We start from the raw sequence: 18,466 nt of genomic DNA, 5'->3' as shown, positions 1-18,466 counted from the left end.
AGGCAGGTATGTGAACACACACAAGGAATTTGACTCTGGTTACACTTTGCTCTCTTAGTATAAATATCAAAAATATATATATTGACACAGGCACAGTTAAAAAACAAAACTGGACTCACATTTACATTGTTATACATATTTTAAATAAATATAAACAATATATATATATATATAATATATATATATATATTGATACACTTGATCCAGGACTGGAGTGAGGATTATGCCAAAGTGTATCAACTTTGTCAGAAATTATGGATCAAAGAGATTTTACAGTAGAGTAAATATTGTACATAATGCCCTTTTTCAATTCAAAATAATGAACTTGGAGGCTGAATTGCTCAAAAATGATACAGTAAATATGCTTTATACTGAGTGAGTGAACAGTCCGGATGGTCCTGAGATCAAGTGTATCAACCTTTGTTAAAAATTATGGATCAAAGGGATTTTAATACGGGCGCACTTGATTTAATACACTAGACTATCGTTTTGTTTTTTCGAGATCTCAAATTAATTATCTCGTTATCACTGGAAAACAGGTGGAATAAAATGTATGTATGGCCCTTTTAGGGCTTCCGTAACAAACATTACTTATGAACTGATATACACAGTTGACCTTTAATGTAGTTTAACTAAATGTATGTTTATAGTTTATAGGCATGTGTGGTCTCTCTCATCTTTTGTCATACCTCTGAGCTAGTGACAATATCATATCAAACTACACCAAGAGGAGGGAAACAGACCTAATCAATAACATCCTGAATGAAACACGTCGTTTAATCCGGACTTCCGTGTCGCAAGTAGTGAGCCATCTTGCTTCTTTATCATCTTTGTTTGGAGCCGCGCATGCGCTGTAGCGAATGGGCGTCCAAAGCGTGTGTTCTGATTGGTTGAGCTGGTAAATAGACGCTGTTTGAATTTCGCTGTAGTTTAACTGCTCCGTTTAAAAAGCAATTGAATTTGTGGATACTGTTCATCCCCACACAGGTATGTTTACAATGACTTTACTTATTAGGACACGTATAAAAATAGTATGTTAATATGACGCTGTAAACTTAATATAGCACTTAAAAGACATATAACGCTAGATGTTTACGTTAACCTGGGGTACGAGTGCAAGAATAATCTTTACCAAGGTTTTTAACTTGGAAACACACACACGGACTGCAATCGTATAACTGTATGGATATGCATGTTCATCAATGTGCACCCCCATCCGTGTGTATTTTTGATATATTCACACTGTTTGTACTGCTATATCTACACTGTGAATATCTTTTTATATTTGTCATATTTCTACTGTTTTTATTTGCTGTATTTTCCTTTAGATCTGTTTAAAACTTGTATATATTTTATATTTCAATATAAAATATATACAAGTTTTATTTATTTGCAGCGTTTCTTTTTATGAAGCGTCTATGTATATATGTCTGTGTGTGTATATATGAGACTCTGACTGCATTTAAACTAGACTACGTCATCATGCGACGGCGAAAGTTATTGACGTGATCTGTGGTAAAACTACAAAATCCATAAGATGGACTACAAAACGCGCATCTGATGCTCCCCGTGCGCTGTGACCGTGTTGTTTCATGCAGGAAATATAAACATGGACAACCCGATGAAAAATCTGACTTCATTATCAACGTCAGAATTCAAATAAATAAATATATTATTATTATTATTATTATTATTATTATTATTATTATTATTATTATTGTTATTATATATTTATATGGCAAAGATATATGATTAATAATGAGTGGTAACTTCATGATGATCTGCAGGACGCTGGATGTCACATTTACAAACAGTTTTCACTGTGTGTGAACGCAGCTCCACAGTCAACAACAGAACACACTTCATGATCAAAGTTTTTACATCACGTCAACACCTATGTTCATGTTCACACGCTCTCTGCTGCAGGCTGCATCACACTGTTTAAATACACTTGTGTTTTTATTTTTGTCTGGTTGTGAATGACCAACGGGTGACTGCAGCAAGGAATTCGAGCCACAGCCGCCCTTTACCATCACCTCCTTTCCTTTCGTAAAGGATGGTCTGGTGTATCCTGTGCTAAAGGAGATAATAAAGGAAGCATTGAAGCTTCTTTCCTTAACCGTTAGAGAATTTAAACAGCTAGCAGGTGTGTGGGCCAGTGCAAATAATTGTAAAACTGTTGACAGAGAAATGGGTGGGTAGGTAGGTAGATGCTGAAATAGTATTTGTCTCCTTTTTAAGAGATGACTGAATGTTTGTTTTTGTGATGAAGTATGTAATGTCCTCTTGTTGTCCTGACCTGTGTGTTGCAGTCATGCGTCACGATACATCTACTACACGCAGAAAGGGCACAGTGCCCCAACGTCGTCCCCCACTGGAGTCTCCGGGGGCTTCTGGTGCGACACCCCGGCCCCCAAGACGGAGTGGAGTTTCAAGTGAGAGTTCCTCAAGTAGAAGTGCATAAAATTCAGGGTGGGATGTTGGTATGGACATGAATGAATTACTGAATGTTACAGTAGATCACTCTACTGTGTCGATCTGTCAAAATCACAGATAGATTTTTCCAACATTGTTAAAAAGCAGAAAACATTTGGTGAAAGCAACCCCTGATCACAGACAAGTACAGTCCAAAGGACATTTACAAAGCAGTGGTGATTCACAGACATGGGACTAATGAGAGCCAGCATCAATCCTCATATGTAATCTCTATGAACAGATTGGACCAGTTTGTTAAGTAGTCACCTTGTTTCATTAGAGGTCCTGTACCTGTCCTGTCATCAACACTATATGTGTTTTCCAGAGCGTCCTCCTGTGTCTCCAAGAAGGAGAAAGTTTCGACCAGGAACCAGGGCCTTAATGGAGATCCGCAAATACCAAAAAACCACAGATCTTCTGCTGAGGAAGGGTCCTTTCTCCCGCTTGGTGAGTGAACCAGCACCAGCAGCAAATCATGAGAAGAATATGATAGCTATATATCTAGGATGTCGACTGTAGTAGAAAACAGAGGCGCAGATAAATATCTGAGTGTTGAAAGGGGTTTATTTTAGTCACTGGTATACATTTCTTTTTTTAGCAGTGAAACAGCTCCAGTGAAAGAAGTCAGGACCACAGGCAGTCGCACACCACATGCACTTAAAGTTTACAGGGTGATATACAGCAGGACCAGCAAAGACAGGCTAGCGTGAGTTCAGATTTAGTAGTGTTCGAAGCAGAAAGGGCTATTCCAGGTGATGGGCCTGATTCAAACTAAATCCAGTGCTGCGGGTTAAAACTTTCCAATTCTTTTGAACTGCAGACCTGTGGCTGAGAATTTGAGCCAGGTTTAACATTTGGAGAAACGCAGCATGATTACATACTGAGGGGGCAATCAGGCAACCAGACCAGTCAAATACCTCCACAGTCAGCCTGAAATGCACTGAAGCTGTGTACGATCAAGGTAGAGTTCATGGACTAAACTGTGATGCTCTACATGTTGTATTCTGACTTGGTTTATTTTGTGTACGCAGCTTTTTACATCTGTGCCTGGCTCGCAGTCTATGCTGCGAGTAGTGACGCCATAAAGTTCCCTTTGGTTTGTGTTCAAAAGTTTGAAAATGCTCTCGTTGGAGAAATGAAGTTATTTTCTGATTGTTTCATAATGGTGCAGCCATTGAGTCAAGGGTGTTACCACTGCAGTGAGTGGGTTCATGTGTTCCTCCTGAAGTCTCTGTCTTTCTGATGTTGATTTGAGACAAAGTCTGTGACTGTACCCGTGCTTGTTTCCTTCTGGTATATGTCCAGTGACGTGTCCACTGTCAGAGAACTACTGACAGTGAAATCTATTGAACAAATTTAGCTTGTTTAGATTTTGCTCCTTTCCAGACCTGTCTTGTGTTGAATTTGAAGGTCCTCCAACCTTCTCCTGTAGGTGGCCTTGCCCTTCCGTATCTCCCTTAAGTTCTTCTGTACTCTATTCAGCTCTTCTTTTCCCCCCAGAACTGAAAGATATGTGTTTGCTTGATGTGCATGACTGCAGCCTTGATGAGAGATTATTGATTCCTCTTCTTGATTCAGGTTCGTGAGGTGTGCCAGACTCTTTCCAGAGAGAATCTCAGGTGGAAGGTCTATGCTCTTCTAGCCCTACAGGAGGTAAGCAGTTGGCTTTACCACTAAGTCGTTACGTGTGGTGGTGGTGGTTTAACCATCATACAACTAGTTTATTGAATAAATTGCAGAACTTCCAGGTTTTCATTTCAGTGTCCATACTAACAGGTTAGAGTAACCACAGCGCCACATGAGCAACGCATCATCTAGAGATTTGGTGTTTTCTTGTTGCTTAAAGTCCATGTAAAGTAAAAAATAAATGTGTTTTTGAGTTTGTCAGACTAAAGAAGAAAGTGTTATTAACCACCCAGTCAAATATGAATGATCTAAAAATAACATTATTGTGACAAAAATGCAAAAATGATCTAACTTCACATGTCTTCCTTCCTCAACCTCTCAGGCTGCAGAAGCATTTCTCGTCATGATATTCGCAGATGCCAACCTGTGTGCCATCCATGCTAAGCGGGTCACTGTGTTCCCCCGTGACATTCAATTGGCCAGGAGGATTCGTGGGGTGGAAGACTTGTAAAAAACACAAAATACTATACATTTATTTTTTAAGTTTCAGCAGCAGGAATGACATGATTTTATCTGTTCAAATGGCTGTACAACTATTTTGTACTAAACATTTGGATTTTTAGTCTGTAATAATAATTCTGTGCATTAGATTTGTTGTATTAGTGTGGTCATCCTCTGCGATGCGTTGAGCTTGGAATTTTAATGATGTTTTACATATTGTTTTTATTCTATTAAATGTATTTTGTTAATAAATCTTAGTTTTCTAGTGATATCTTGTTTTAGTTTGGACACAAGTAAGATCTGTTCTCATTCTGTCTTTGAGGCTGATCTTACCCAGTCATGTTTTTCAGTTAGAACCATATGGAAGAAGACGTTTTGGTCCAAATGCACCTAAAAATTGAGAGACATTCATTTAATATTTTTTTTTCTAATTGGTCAACTAGGGTGCAGATGAGTCAAACTGTTTTTACCTGTATGCTCAGCCACCAGCATCTCAGGTCAGTGCTTAGAAAACAAGTTCAGGACTGATGCTGGTGAGGTTTTATTTTTGGTGGTATTCAGCCATTTTCTCTAAGCGTTTCTCAGGATGGTGTGGGTCTGGACCCTATCCCAGCTGGCATTGGGAGAGAATTCTTGCAGCCATCTCAAAATCATTTTGGTTGTTAACAGGCAAGCAGTAACTTCTATGGCTGTGAAGTGAGGACTATGTAGAAGACTGAAAAAAACAAAACAACTGCAATTAAAGCTGCAAGCAGCATTGGTCGGGCCCTTGCACATGCGCAGAGTTTGTTAAAATAGGCCACACACATTAGCCAGAATTGGGTGAACGGGTCAAATCTGACGGGGCACCATGCCCACACCATTTTTGATCAAAATTCAAGTTTTACTCAGGAAGATTACTCTTGTTATCGATGTCAAAGAATTTTGATATATATGCTTTAGATGGGTGATTATGGGGTGCCGTTTGTAAAGTGGCTCACACTGAATATAACAGCAACACTTTGTCACATTTAGCTTCAAACAATGCTTAAAAAACTGAATAATTTAGATTTAACATTTAGATCTAACATTTAGATTTAGATCTAAGATTTAGATTTAACATTTAGATTTAGATCTAAGATTTAGATTTAACATTTAGATTTAGATATAACATTTAGATCTAACATTTAGATTTAGATCTAACATTTAGATTTAACATTTAGATCTAACATTTAGATTTAGATTTAACATTTAGATTTAACATTTAGATTTAACATTTAGATCTAAATCTAAATGTTAGATCTAACATTTAGATTTAGATCTAACATTTAGATTTAACATTTAGATCTAACATTTAGATTTAACATTTAGATCTCACATTTATATTTAGATATAACATTTAGATCTAACATTTAGATTTAGATATAACATTTAGATTTAGATATAACATTTAGATCTAACATTTAGATTTAGATTTAACATTTAGATCTAACATTTAGATTTAGATCTAACATTTAGATTTAAATATTTAAAATATCTCTAAGTTGACAGATATTGTTGTAAATGTGCAAAAAAAAAGCGACTCTAAAAAAATTCCAGTTTTTTAAAACACTGTTTAAAGCTAAATGTGACAAAATATTGCTGTTATTTTCAGCGTGAGTACACTTTACAAACGGCACCCCATATAGGTGATCACACACCCCCCCGATTTAGGAATTTACCGGCAGCATTTTAAGGCATCACACTACGTCGTGTGCGCCGCTGACGAATCGCGCAGGAGCCGGGACGCCTCCCACACACTTCCCCGCCCCTCCATACAGCACACGGCCGCTAGAGTGGAGACGCACACAGCGGAGCTCGGTCCATCTCTGCCCGCAGCTAGTAGCTAAAACCCCCGCAGCCCCAAAGGCCACTGCGGGAAGATGGCGACGCCGACGACGGAAAAAACGAAACACGAAGGAAGAGTTAAAATCGGACATTACATCCTCGGAGACACGCTCGGAGTGGGGACGTTTGGAAAGGTTAAAGGTACGGCTGTCTGTCTCTGTCTCTGTCTGCTCAACTGAAAGATGGTGGCGGCGGTTGGGCTTCTTTTTTTTTTTTTTTTTTTTTTTTTTTTTTTTTGTAGCTTAGCCGCTAATTTAGCTTCTTTACTATGAGAGCTAACTAACAGGAAAAAAGGGGTAACACACTTGTTGTCAGGCTAGTTAGCTCAACTTGTGTTTGATAAAAAAAATAATAAAGCCTAGCTCCAGTTTCCAAAATGTGAGATATTTATTCGCCGCTTATATATTTCTTGTTAGCGGCGGTTAAAAAAAGCTACAAGTCGCTTGTCAAGACACCGGGAAGTAAAACTCAGTGTTTGTCTCCTTTCGTCGTCTCTCCTATTTTTATTTTTTTGTAACGATATTAGAAAGTTCTCGACGATATTTGGGCTCAACTTTACTCTCGTTTATGAGTTATATTAGCCGACCCTGTTACTGTAGTAGTCAGCACGGTAACGCTCCTGGAGGAGGGAGCGGGGCTAAAGCGAATCAACGCCCAGTGTTGGTGTCAGTCCAGGGCGGGGGGGCGGTGGTAAACATGTCGATGTATGTATATACATGTACTGCTTTGCTTGTACCAACAGGTACCTACTGCTCACATTCATAATGTCATTGTTAAAGGCTGAGATTAGATTAGATATACTTTATTCATCCCACCATGGGGGAAATGTACTTGTTACAGCAGCAGAGGAAAGTGTAGCAGACACTACAGACTTAGAAAAAACAACAACAACACAATAAACAGACAGAAATATCTATAACCTACACAATAAACAGACAGAAATATCTATAACCTACACAATAAAGACAGAAATATCTATAACCTACACAATAAACTGACAGAAATGTCTATAACCTACACAATAAACAGACAGAAATATCTATAACCTACACAATAAACACAATAAACAGACAGAAATGTCTATAACCTACACAATAAACACAATAAACAGACAGAAATATCTATAACCTGCACAATAAACACAATAAACAGACAGAAATATCTATAACCTGCACAATAAACAAAATAATCAGACAGAAATATCTATAACCTGCACAATAAACACAATAAACAGACAGAAATATCTATAACCTACACAATAAACACAAAAAACAGACAAGTACTGGAGGATAAAAAGTGACCATAGTGTAAGAAATATCGCAAAGAAAGTGACCGTGATACAAAAAATCTTATTGCAAGTGTAGTGACCATGATATGAATAATAACTGCAAGGTATAAATGAAATAAAATAGGGAAAAAAAGCTCTTAATATACCCAAATGAAGTGAACCAAACCGGACCCCCCAGAAAACAACAGCTCGCTTTGTTTCCAGTCAGTTAATTCCCAGTGAGTCATCTCTCTCTCTCTCTGTGTGTGTTGTAAAGAAAAGAAGAGAAGAGAAGAGGGACCACAGCACTTGTTGTGCTATGTTATTATGTGTACTGGATTACTGTAGACTCGGTTAATAGTTTACTACCAGCAACCAGCACAAGTGGTAAATCAACAGCAGCTGTTAAAGTGTCCTGTCCTTCCCCCTCCATCACCTCCATCCATCCGTGCTATTGTTTGTGTGCTATATGTTTCAGGTATGTTTCCTCCTGGCTGATGCAAACCGCTGCTGTCCTGCAACGTCAGTTATTTATTTATTTTTTATTTTTTAAGATCGGGAACCCCCCTTCAAAAGCTGCAGGGTTAACCACATCCTCAAGATAAAACGAGCTATTTGTTTTCATGAGTTCATAGGTTTTTGGTCTTCAGTCTTTCTTTCTTGAGCGTACAGACACATGGATATCTCCGTGTTTTATGACACTTAATCAGTATTTTCATAGCTGATCGAATGACCCGTTTTATGTGAAAGTTGTCACTTTTAGCTCCTTGTTTTGCTTCACTGTTTGTTAGCCTCAGCATCATTTACAGGCAGCTCTTCTCAGCAATGAGCTTTAATAGCTTGAAAGCCAGATATTTCCCTCAGGAGTCAGTGGAGATCGGACCAGAGCTGAAAGAAGGGTGAATATTGGATTTACACTCATCAGGTGGACAGAAACACGACTCTCAATGAATACTAATGTCGCTCTGTGCGGGCGCTGGACGTAGAAATAAGCAACTGCTTGCTAACACGTTTGCTGTATCAACTTTCTAAGGTGTCAGTGATAGAGCTCCGTCCGTCGCCTCAGAGCTGCCAGAAGAACTGTTAACGCAGCTTCAGTTCCTGAAAAGCGGCTGCGCTCATCATTCGTGCGTCCTGTGTTGTAATTGGTATTACTCAAGTGTCTCTCGTTTTGTTTTTTTTTTGTTTTTTTTATCCCGCAGTGGGCCAACATGAGCTGACCAAGCACCAAGTGGCTGTAAAGATCTTGAACAGGCAGAAGATCCGCAGTTTGGACGTGGTGGGAAAGATTCGCAGGGAGATCCAGAACCTCAAGCTTTTCAGGCATCCTCACATAATTAAACTGTAAGTCCTAGATTACACCCTGCTCGCTGCTCTGTAATCCCCCCGCCGCCACATTAATGCCACCCACTGAGCTATTTCCAAGCTTTAATGGTGTGTTTTAGAATACATCCATCTAGGACAATATCTGTCTGACCCAGTCTCCTCTCCCTTCACTCCACAGGGTTTTTACTGCCTGTTGTGGTTTACCTTGAGTTTTAATATAAAAAAAAGTGCTTCATCACTGTCTCTCTCCTGATGCCTTGCCGTGTGACCTTAAATTTAGCCTTGGGTGAAAGTGTGTTCACAGAACTCATGAGTCTCTGTCGTCCTGTTTTAAATACATGCCGCCGCTGACAACATCTCCACGTGTTGATGCAGAGATATACATGACCGCGTGATTTTAAGTGCGTCACTGTCAGAGACCAGCACACTACCCTGTTGTTTGCTTTAATGCAAAGGTGCGTCAGGCGGCGATGGCAACCAGTACTAGCCTAAAGTAAACACTTCATTTGGCAACACAAACACGCCGTGGTGGTACACTGCTGCTGAAAGAGACACTGACCTAAAAATACCGTTGCGGAGGTACTTCCTGTCTGCTATGTGAATGTCCACGGGCTGCAGCGAGGGTCCAGTGCCGCATTTAAAGGGCCATTAAACCGACCAGGAGGAGTGGCTGATTGCCCGAAATACCAGCTCCATGTCATGCATGCACAAGAATGTAAACTCTGTTTTGTGTGTGTGAGAGGGAGAGAGGGAGGGTGAGATCCCATCTTTGACAGGGTGCACAAACACTGGGGCAGAGTGCACAGCGTTGCCTGTCTGCTCTGAATAATGTTCAGCGGAGTGATGCAACTCAACGCAGCACTGCTTCACTTGGCGTCGCAGGATGTTTGTAGCAATCGTGACGCACGAGATGAGCGTAAGTTAGTCAACTATCTGCTCAATCTTTGCTGAACTTTAGACGGACATGACAATTTTGTGATTGTTGGAGTAAAACCAGTGGATTCACATAGTGTTGACTACGATATCTTAACTGTGTCGCATCGTCATAGCTTTCCTACTCAGAGCTGCAAAGTTCCAACATGGTTTCTGTGCTGCTTACATATATATGTCCTGTTTGCTTATTCTGTGAATATTACTTAAATACAAGTGTAGCCACACAGCTCGGGTAGTGTATGTAGATGCAGATTTGATGAGTGTCATTGTGGATTCCCAGGGACAAGGATTTCCCACCAACAAATAACAAAGAACACAAGTTATGTGTCTTCACAACATGAATCAAGTATGTGCTGCACCATAGATGCATTGAACTGTAGTATTTGTAGTTCAAACATACGCGTTTGTTGCTCAGAGGCATTCATGGATATGCATAAGGAGAAAATCTCTGCGATCCCTGTAAGAATTTGTTACAGCATTGATTGTTACAAAATGCACTAAGCTGTAAGAACAGTTGTAATAAGTCACTCCCTTCAGACCAACACAGTCCAACTGGGTTGGACACGGCCCTAAATGTAATTTATGGACATTAATTTACTACTAAACAACAACTGTAGCAAGTCCATGGTTCATTGAAACACAGTTTTGTAAAATAAGTCACGTGGTAGCTTTGTTTAAAAGGGTGTTTTTTCACCAAGACATAAAGATATTTTAGTGGAAAGGCAGCCCCAAACATGCCTCTGGCTTAGACAGGACACAGAGAACACAAAAATATTTCCTCTGGCTACTTTTGATGTCTCTAAAATATTCCAGAGTTGGATACCAAATGCAGGAGATCTAACAGCACACATTCCTGTTTTTATAAATAATGAAATAAGAACTCATGGCTGTCTATATTTCAGCAGTGTAATGTCTTCTCATTGTCGGCTTTGTGTGAATGTTTGCAGGTATCAGGTTATTAGCACCCCCACAGACATCTTCATGGTGATGGAGTATGTCTCAGGAGGCGAGCTCTTCGACTACATCTGCAAAAATGGAAAGGTAATACGCTCTGATGTTTTGCAGCCTGGTATAATGATGTTCCACATTTTCTTTCACTCTTCACATCTTGTCGTCTGTAGCAGATGCTGCGTGTTATATTAGAAGTGCATTATGTGTGCTTGGTGTTATTGGCAGCCTTTAGAACAGAAACAGTAACCTGTGAACCAAAAAAAAAAAACAACAGCGGCTGCAAAAGATATCCAAACACAAGACGCCACTCAGTCAGCTGCGATGTGCTAACTGACTCACAGCGAAGATCTCACCTAATGGATCGTTTCTGCTTTGACAGTTGGATGAGAAGGAGAGTCGTCGTCTGTTCCAGCAGATTATTTCAGCTGTAGACTACTGCCACAGACACATGGTGGTGCACCGAGACCTCAAGCCTGAAAACGTGCTGCTTGACGCACACATGAATGCCAAGATTGCAGACTTTGGTAAGTGTGTCTCCGTCCCAAACCGAGGAGTCTTAACGGACACTATTTTAATATGAGTTTGTTAAGCCTGGAGGGAAGCACACAGCACCACACTGAATGTTAACTTAAAAGAAAAATATTCACCTTGTTCTGGTGTCTTATCTTAAGCCACTTCAGTATAAATTTTCCACACTCTTGATTCATTAGTGAGTATTTTGTATCCTTACTGGGTCAGTTTATTTATATTTTGTCATCGCTCTGTGATATTTTTCATTCCATCTTTGATCTTTTTCTATCTTTGCTGGGAGATAGCTGTAGAAGTTGAAAAAGACAAGACACAATGAGATTAATATTTATTTTACTTTTAACTAAGGGAGGGTTAAATAAACATCTGCTTTACCTGTGGAGCATCATGTCCCGTCCTCAAGAAACATGACGTACGGCGGATGTTTTTTGTAGTTTAACTATGCTATGCCATTAAAATAATGACATGTTTTAAAGCAGAATGTACAAAATATGTTATAATATTTTGTGAGAAAGAGGTTGCTTGTATGATGAACCTACAAAGAATTATCGACCAACTCTACAGCTCGCACTCAGTTTTAAAGAGATTTATAGAGTCGTTTGGCTATTTTGGTTCCCTCATGGTGTCATGTTTTTGGCCATAAAAGCTCAAAATCCTGCCATTCTCTATCTGCTGTGCACCAAATGGCAGACAGACAAAGTTGTTGGCGAGCTGGTGTTGCATTTAGCACATGAGAGTTTCTTTCAGGAGTTGGTAGAGACCAAAAACGGAGCTAGAAGAGCTTGAATGTTGAGCTTACTATCATCATGTGGCCAGGAAACATGACTCCAGATGAATGATAATGCTGCTTGTTCGCCATGATCAACTTGAGGGCGATGATGTGTCAATATTATCTTTACAACTTCAGGCTTACAGGCTTCAACCCACAGGTGTTTGAAATATGTGTGTATGCTACATGACTGTGTAAACCTGCGTGCAGGTCTATCAAACATGATGTCAGACGGAGAGTTCCTGCGAACAAGCTGTGGCTCCCCAAACTATGCTGCTCCTGAGGTCATCTCGGGAAGGTAAGACACAAGAACTTTAATCGTTCTCCAGTTTTGTTCTTGAAAGCAAAACCTAGTAAAATGTTGCTTTCATGATTTAAAGGATTGTTTCTTCTTACTCGTCCTCAGGTTATATGCTGGTCCAGAGGTGGATATCTGGAGCAGTGGGGTCATTCTGTATGCCTTGTTGTGTGGGACGCTTCCCTTCGATGACGACCACGTGCCAACGCTCTTTAAGAAGATCTGCGACGGGATCTTTTTCACCCCGCAGTATCTGAATCCTTCAGTAATAAGCCTCCTTAAACACATGCTGCAGGTGGACCCCATGAAAAGAGCCACCATCAAAGAGATCCGGTGAGCCTGATGAGATAAATCTACAGTTTGTCTGGATTATAGAACAAGGTTGTCTGTTTGGAGACTTCTCTTATTGACACACTTGCATTCATGGTTTGTTTGTTTGTTTTTCTCTTCGTACAGAGAGGATGAGTGGTTTAAACAGGACCTACCAAAGTACTTGTTCCCTGAGGATCCCTCCTACAGCAACAACATGATTGACGACGAGGCCCTGAAGGAGGTATGTGAGAAGTTTGAGTGCACAGAGGAGGAGGTCCTGGCCTGCATATATAGTCGCAACCATCAGGATCCATTGGCCGTCGCCTACCATCTCATCATTGACAATCGTCGCATCATGAACGAAGCCAAGGATTTCTACCTGGCGTCCAGCCCTCCCGACTCTTTTCTAGACGACCAGCACCTCACCTCGTCTGGCGCAGCGGTGACCGGCATCATGAAGCCCCACCCCGAGCGCGTACCCTTCCTCGTGGCAGAGACGCTACCAAGGCCTCGCCACACGCTAGATGAATTGAACCCCCAGAAGTCCAAGCACCAGGGCGTTAGAAGGGCCAAGTGGCATCTGGGTATCCGCAGTCAGAGTAGACCCAATGATATCATGTCAGAAGTGTGCCGGGCCATGAAACAGCTGGATTATGAGTGGAAGGTAAGGAAGAAACTCCACGAATGAAGGGCTCATTGGATATAAGTGACATGAGTAAGTTGAGATCATCTTACTTAACTCTTCTCAAAACTCCTTCAGGTTGTGAATCCATATTATCTACGTGTGAGAAGGAAGAATCCGATTACTGGGATGCAAACCAAGATGAGCCTTCAACTCTACCAGGTGGACAGTAGAACCTACCTCCTTGACTTCCGTAGCATAGACGGTAAGTTGACGTGTGTGAAAACAGACATGTTAAATGTTCACAAAATAATCAAAGCCTTAGCTTTTAATGGGTTCATTGGTTAAACCGTTCAATAAACCTGAAATATAAAAGTTGTGTGTGTCCTCTAATATTGTTAAAGATTTGTAAAGTTAATAACCTTTTAACATAGACATATTTTGGTACTCCCTGTGATTCAGCTCCCTGTATCTCGGTAATGTTTACCTGGGTTCTGTCCTATAGTACTCAGCATCAGTGCAGACCTCATAAATGATTGACTCCGGTTTGAATGTAGCGGCGCTTCAAAGGAAAATATAAGATAAGAGAGTTGTTATAGGCCATTAACGTCGAACAGGCATGCTGTGCAAAGGGCAGACAAAGACAGAATTTTGACCTCAGGTTAAGGCCACAGTTTTTACTGATGACTTTAATGAATGGAAGGATTTGTTGACACCCTAATTTTAATTCCAGTAATTATTAGTAGTATAGTATCAGTATTTATGGTATAGAAATTAAAGTTTTCTCTGCACGTGTATTCTGTCAAACATTTTGCATCTTGTGTTCTTCAGATGATATGTTGGAGACAAAATCTGGAACTGCTACCCCTCTCCGCTCTGGGTCTGTGGGCAACTACCGCACCACTATTAAGAACGATGTGGACGGGGCAGAGGCTCCAGCTACGTCGAGCCTTGTGCACTCCACCAAGGCCGCGGAAGGCTCCTTAGCTTCATCGTTGACCTCATCCATCGACTCGACGGGAGGGGCGGACAACGCGTCTGTGCCGCGACCAGGAAGCCACACCATCGAGTTCTTTGAGATGTGTGCGAATCTTATTAAACTACTTGCACGATAGCTTGCAAAACAATCGCTAGCCTTTTTTTCCTCTCCGAGTGTCTTTATAGCAATAAGCATGCAACCGATTCATGGCTCAGTTCATCCCGGCTGAGGATGAAGTGATTGTTCCATGGCACTGATGCAGGATAGTGTTCCCTAAGCGGAAGAGATGTATACTGAGCTGGCAGGGAATGGAAGGGGTTACTGGGAACGATGAATGACAAGCTACCTACTAGCTAGGACAGAACAACGTTTAGGAGGTGGTTTTACAATTATTTTTTTGATCAATTTAATAGCAAATGCCCACATCCCACCTATTCATATATGCGCAAGTGATTACACTGAATTTTCTGTACTGTAGCCAGTGAGCACTGCTTTCCAGTACAGAGAACAAGATCAAGTTTTTGCCTGCAGAGAAGGAAAGCCACGCGTTGAGTTGAGTTCGGTGTTTGGGTGGCAGTCGTATAGGATGCAGGGAGCACTTTTGCACAAGTACCTTTTTATTTCCTGCTGCTCTTGTATTTCTCTCAGTGGGGATCCGAGAAGCAGTGCAGACGTATCGGGGCGCTGCACTGGCTATAAACTAGGGTTGTCGTGCCCGTGACATTCATTGGACTCTGAAGAAGTGCAATGACCCTTGTATTTCTGTCTTGTGTCAGGGACAAAAAGAATGCTTCATCAGATTTATGTTTGGTTTTCTTTTTTTTTTCTTTTTTTTGAGAATCTAAATTGTCATGGTTTTGTCCTTGTTGTACAAATCTGTTTGAATTTCTCTGTCCCCTACATTTTTATATATAAATACGTGAATATATTTATCAGTGCGTTAAGTGAACGCAGTGTTGGTTCTATTGGAAATGGATTTTTTTTCTTTATTGCATTAAGATCTATTGCTGGATGGTCTATATTTTCATTTTTTTTTTTTTTTTACTGTCTGGTTTTTAAATAATTTAAAAATCACACTTTTGTTTCTTTCAATCACAATTATTCTGATACTTGATTGTCTTTCCAGATACATATAACCTGCTTTTACCATTTAAGAGGTATTTTGCCATGACAGTCAAAATCTAGAAATATATCATTTTTCAGTGTCACATATTAAAATGACAAGTTGATTTTGACTTTTTCTGTTGTATTTTCTCTATTTCTTCTTTTTTTTTTTTTCTAGATTTAAGGATTAGGATTTGAGTATGATTACAGAGTGAGATGCCTTTTGCCTACATTCAGTTTGTAAATGCCAATCCATCACAAGTGTATAGGCCTCGGAGGCTCAATTACAGAATGAGTAGTAGCAAATTACATGCAGTGCATGGACAATGTGTATTGGCAGATGAATGCATCCCCAAATATTGCCATTTTTAGACATGTTTATGATTTGATTGCCCACACATTCCCCTGAAGGTTGACCTTGAACAAAGGTTTACGCATGTTTAAACCTGAAACAGATGTGTGTGTGTGTGTGTGTGTGTGTGGTGTGTGTGTGTGTGCGAGCTTAGTATTTCTAAGTCCTGCTGAGTAGATTGCAATTCTGATAGAAGGGAAAAAAAAAAAAACATCTCACACGCATTGAGATCATAAATGTGTGGCTGATTTATATTTGATAATGTCAGACAGAGCCTTATAGCTCACACAGTCTTTGATATGTCTTTAATCAAAAGTTTGATGCGTCTCCCTCCATTTCGTGTCCACAGTCTTAAAGTTTAAAGTGGTGTCTATTGTTTGGCTGCCTTATTATCGGTACTGTTTTTATGTCCCGTCAAGTTTGAATTCAGTGCTGGTCAGAATTATTGGCAACTCATGCATTTTTTATTTTTTTTGAAGGGTTGAAGTCCACAAACTGTCTGTCAGTGTTGTTTATCTACAATTACTGTTTGTTTAAAAGTCACGGATTATGGTGAAAGTGTCGGCGTTACAAAAAAAAGCAAACTCTTACCTGCAGAACTTAAAATAAACATCTGATTATGTTGTTGCCAAACTATTGTGGACCTCAGTGACTGCTACCACCTTTTTTTTTTTTAATCATGGCAATAGGGAGTGAGGGGAGGAAAGCAAACTTGAAAAGTAAAAACCGGTTTCTCATTTCAACATGTTCGTTTGGCCTTTGCATGTTTTTATCGACACTTTTAAAGTTAAGAGGTGTCAGCAGTTACTGATGTCTTTTGTTTCCAGTGTTTAGCTCTCCACAGCTTTAAAAATCAAAAAAAATATCACATTTGTACAAACGACTTTACATTTCAAGAGATATATTTCAAGAAAAACGGCCAAGAGTGACAATAATTATGATCTTGTTGCTCTTGCTGTGGTGCCGCGGCAGGTTTGGAATGAAATATTTAGTTGATATTTGACCTTTATGTCTCAGTTTTGAACTAGAGTTTATAAAAATAGAGCGATCACGGTAAAGAACGGAAAGATATCGTAAAACTAAAACATTTATAGTTTAAGGGGCAGTTGCAAATTCTGATTACAAAACCTCTTTTCATGGGTTTCATGATGGGTTTTTTTGTCGGGATGATGAATGTGTGACATTTTTGACAGCTTTTGGAGTAAGCGTCCTAGTGGACTGTTAGCAGATCGATTCTGTCTATTCTGTCTATCTGAACTGCTTCAAAGAAATATTGTTCTATTTTTGTTTGATGTGTAAAGGGACCCTAACCAGATGGACCAGTGTAAATCTGAATGGACAGTGTTGAAATCGTTTGTATACACAACTGCCTAATAAACTGCTAAATTGCACACATTTCTGATGGAAGTATCTCTGTGTGTTTCAAGTCTTTTGGTAACTTTGAGGAAAATTAAAAACATCACAGTCGTGCAATAAACTGTGCAATGACAACTTGAGTATTACATACTTTCTTTTTAAAAATGAAAAACAATAAAAGTTACATACAAATGCACAAAGTTTGCATTAAGCTGATACAAATCTGAGTAATATTTTATCTTATAGTAAAATATAGTATCTTGTCTTTCACAAGATCATTCAGAAAGTAATATTTTGTGCCACATCTACAGATATATAACACCAGCAGTTTACAGCACTTTAGTGCAGTCAAATGCTTCGTTACGTCAACCAAAAAAAATCCAAATCTGCCAGCCATACAGTTTCTCAGAATCCTAGCAGTCCATAAATAATATATTATAAAAAAAAAACGAAGCTGCTGGCAGCATGAAATCTGACTGCGGGCTGTGATTGGTCGCCGGTGCAGGACTTTGGACATGCCTGGTTTATCTCAACTCAAACAATATTTATAAAACACATTTAAAAACAACTGACCAAAGTGCTGTACAGGTTAATACATATAATATACATATAATGCCATAATTACAAAAGGTTAAGATAAACAAGAGATGCTAAGATACTTAAACTTGGTTAAAAGCCAGGGCAAGTTATTCCAGAGCCTAGGGGCCACCGCCACAAAGGCTCGGTCACCTTAGTGTGATTTTAGAATAATAAACACTAACTTCTATATATATTCAGGTGTATTTTCTGTCTAATATTACATTACTATGGTGAAAAACTTATTAAAGGAACAGGAAACAGCCTCTGTGGTGCCATCCAGTGGGCAAAATGAGGCTTTAATGCCAGACAGTATATTTTTACTGACGACATTTATTTTAAAATATACTTTTAGTATAGTTATATATAGCTATAGTTTTAGTATAGCAAAACACAGTTTTGCGTGTTTGTTTGTAGTGTGCTAAAAAATATATATATAAAATGTGTCTTTAAGAGACAATGTGTACTGCAGTGGAATGGGTGGAGGACAGGGTGGACGGTTATATGTAGTGATTCATTTTCAGCACTCTTGAGCAATAAAAATAGAACAGCAAAAACACATCAGGAAATATTATATGAAATACTGTTGAGGACAGCCAGATTAAGACAGCAGGAGAGGGAAATA

The 18,466-nt window shown here is 39.5% G+C and overlaps 2 protein-coding genes across 2 annotated transcripts; both read left to right on the top strand.

Annotated features, from left to right (window-relative positions):
- The first annotated feature begins 854 nt into the window (after positions 1 to 854).
- On the top strand, positions 855 to 4,623 carry cenpa (histone H3-like centromeric protein A). Its single transcript, XM_010738412.3, has 5 exons — positions 855 to 987; positions 2,313 to 2,435; positions 2,801 to 2,922; positions 4,054 to 4,128; positions 4,484 to 4,623. The coding sequence occupies exons 2-5, from the start codon at positions 2,315 to 2,317 to the stop codon at positions 4,610 to 4,612; spliced, it is 447 nt and encodes a 148-aa protein (XP_010736714.3). The 5' UTR covers positions 855 to 987; positions 2,313 to 2,314; the 3' UTR covers positions 4,613 to 4,623.
- A 1,695-nt stretch (positions 4,624 to 6,318) lies between these two features.
- prkaa1 (protein kinase, AMP-activated, alpha 1 catalytic subunit) lies at positions 6,319 to 17,304 on the top strand. The gene is made up of 9 exons (XM_010738413.3): positions 6,319 to 6,609; positions 8,938 to 9,079; positions 10,942 to 11,035; positions 11,325 to 11,469; positions 12,453 to 12,540; positions 12,649 to 12,873; positions 12,997 to 13,516; positions 13,613 to 13,739; positions 14,306 to 17,304. The coding sequence occupies exons 1-9, from the start codon at positions 6,504 to 6,506 to the stop codon at positions 14,587 to 14,589; spliced, it is 1,731 nt and encodes a 576-aa protein (XP_010736715.1). The 5' UTR covers positions 6,319 to 6,503; the 3' UTR covers positions 14,590 to 17,304.
- The last annotated feature ends 1,162 nt before the right edge of the window (positions 17,305 to 18,466 follow it).

The sequence above is a fragment of the Larimichthys crocea genome, chromosome IX (genome assembly GCF_000972845.2).
Source record: "Larimichthys crocea isolate SSNF chromosome IX, L_crocea_2.0, whole genome shotgun sequence".
Taxonomy (NCBI): domain Eukaryota; kingdom Metazoa; phylum Chordata; class Actinopteri; family Sciaenidae; genus Larimichthys; species Larimichthys crocea.
This window is presented reverse-complemented; position numbering and strand designations above follow the sequence as displayed.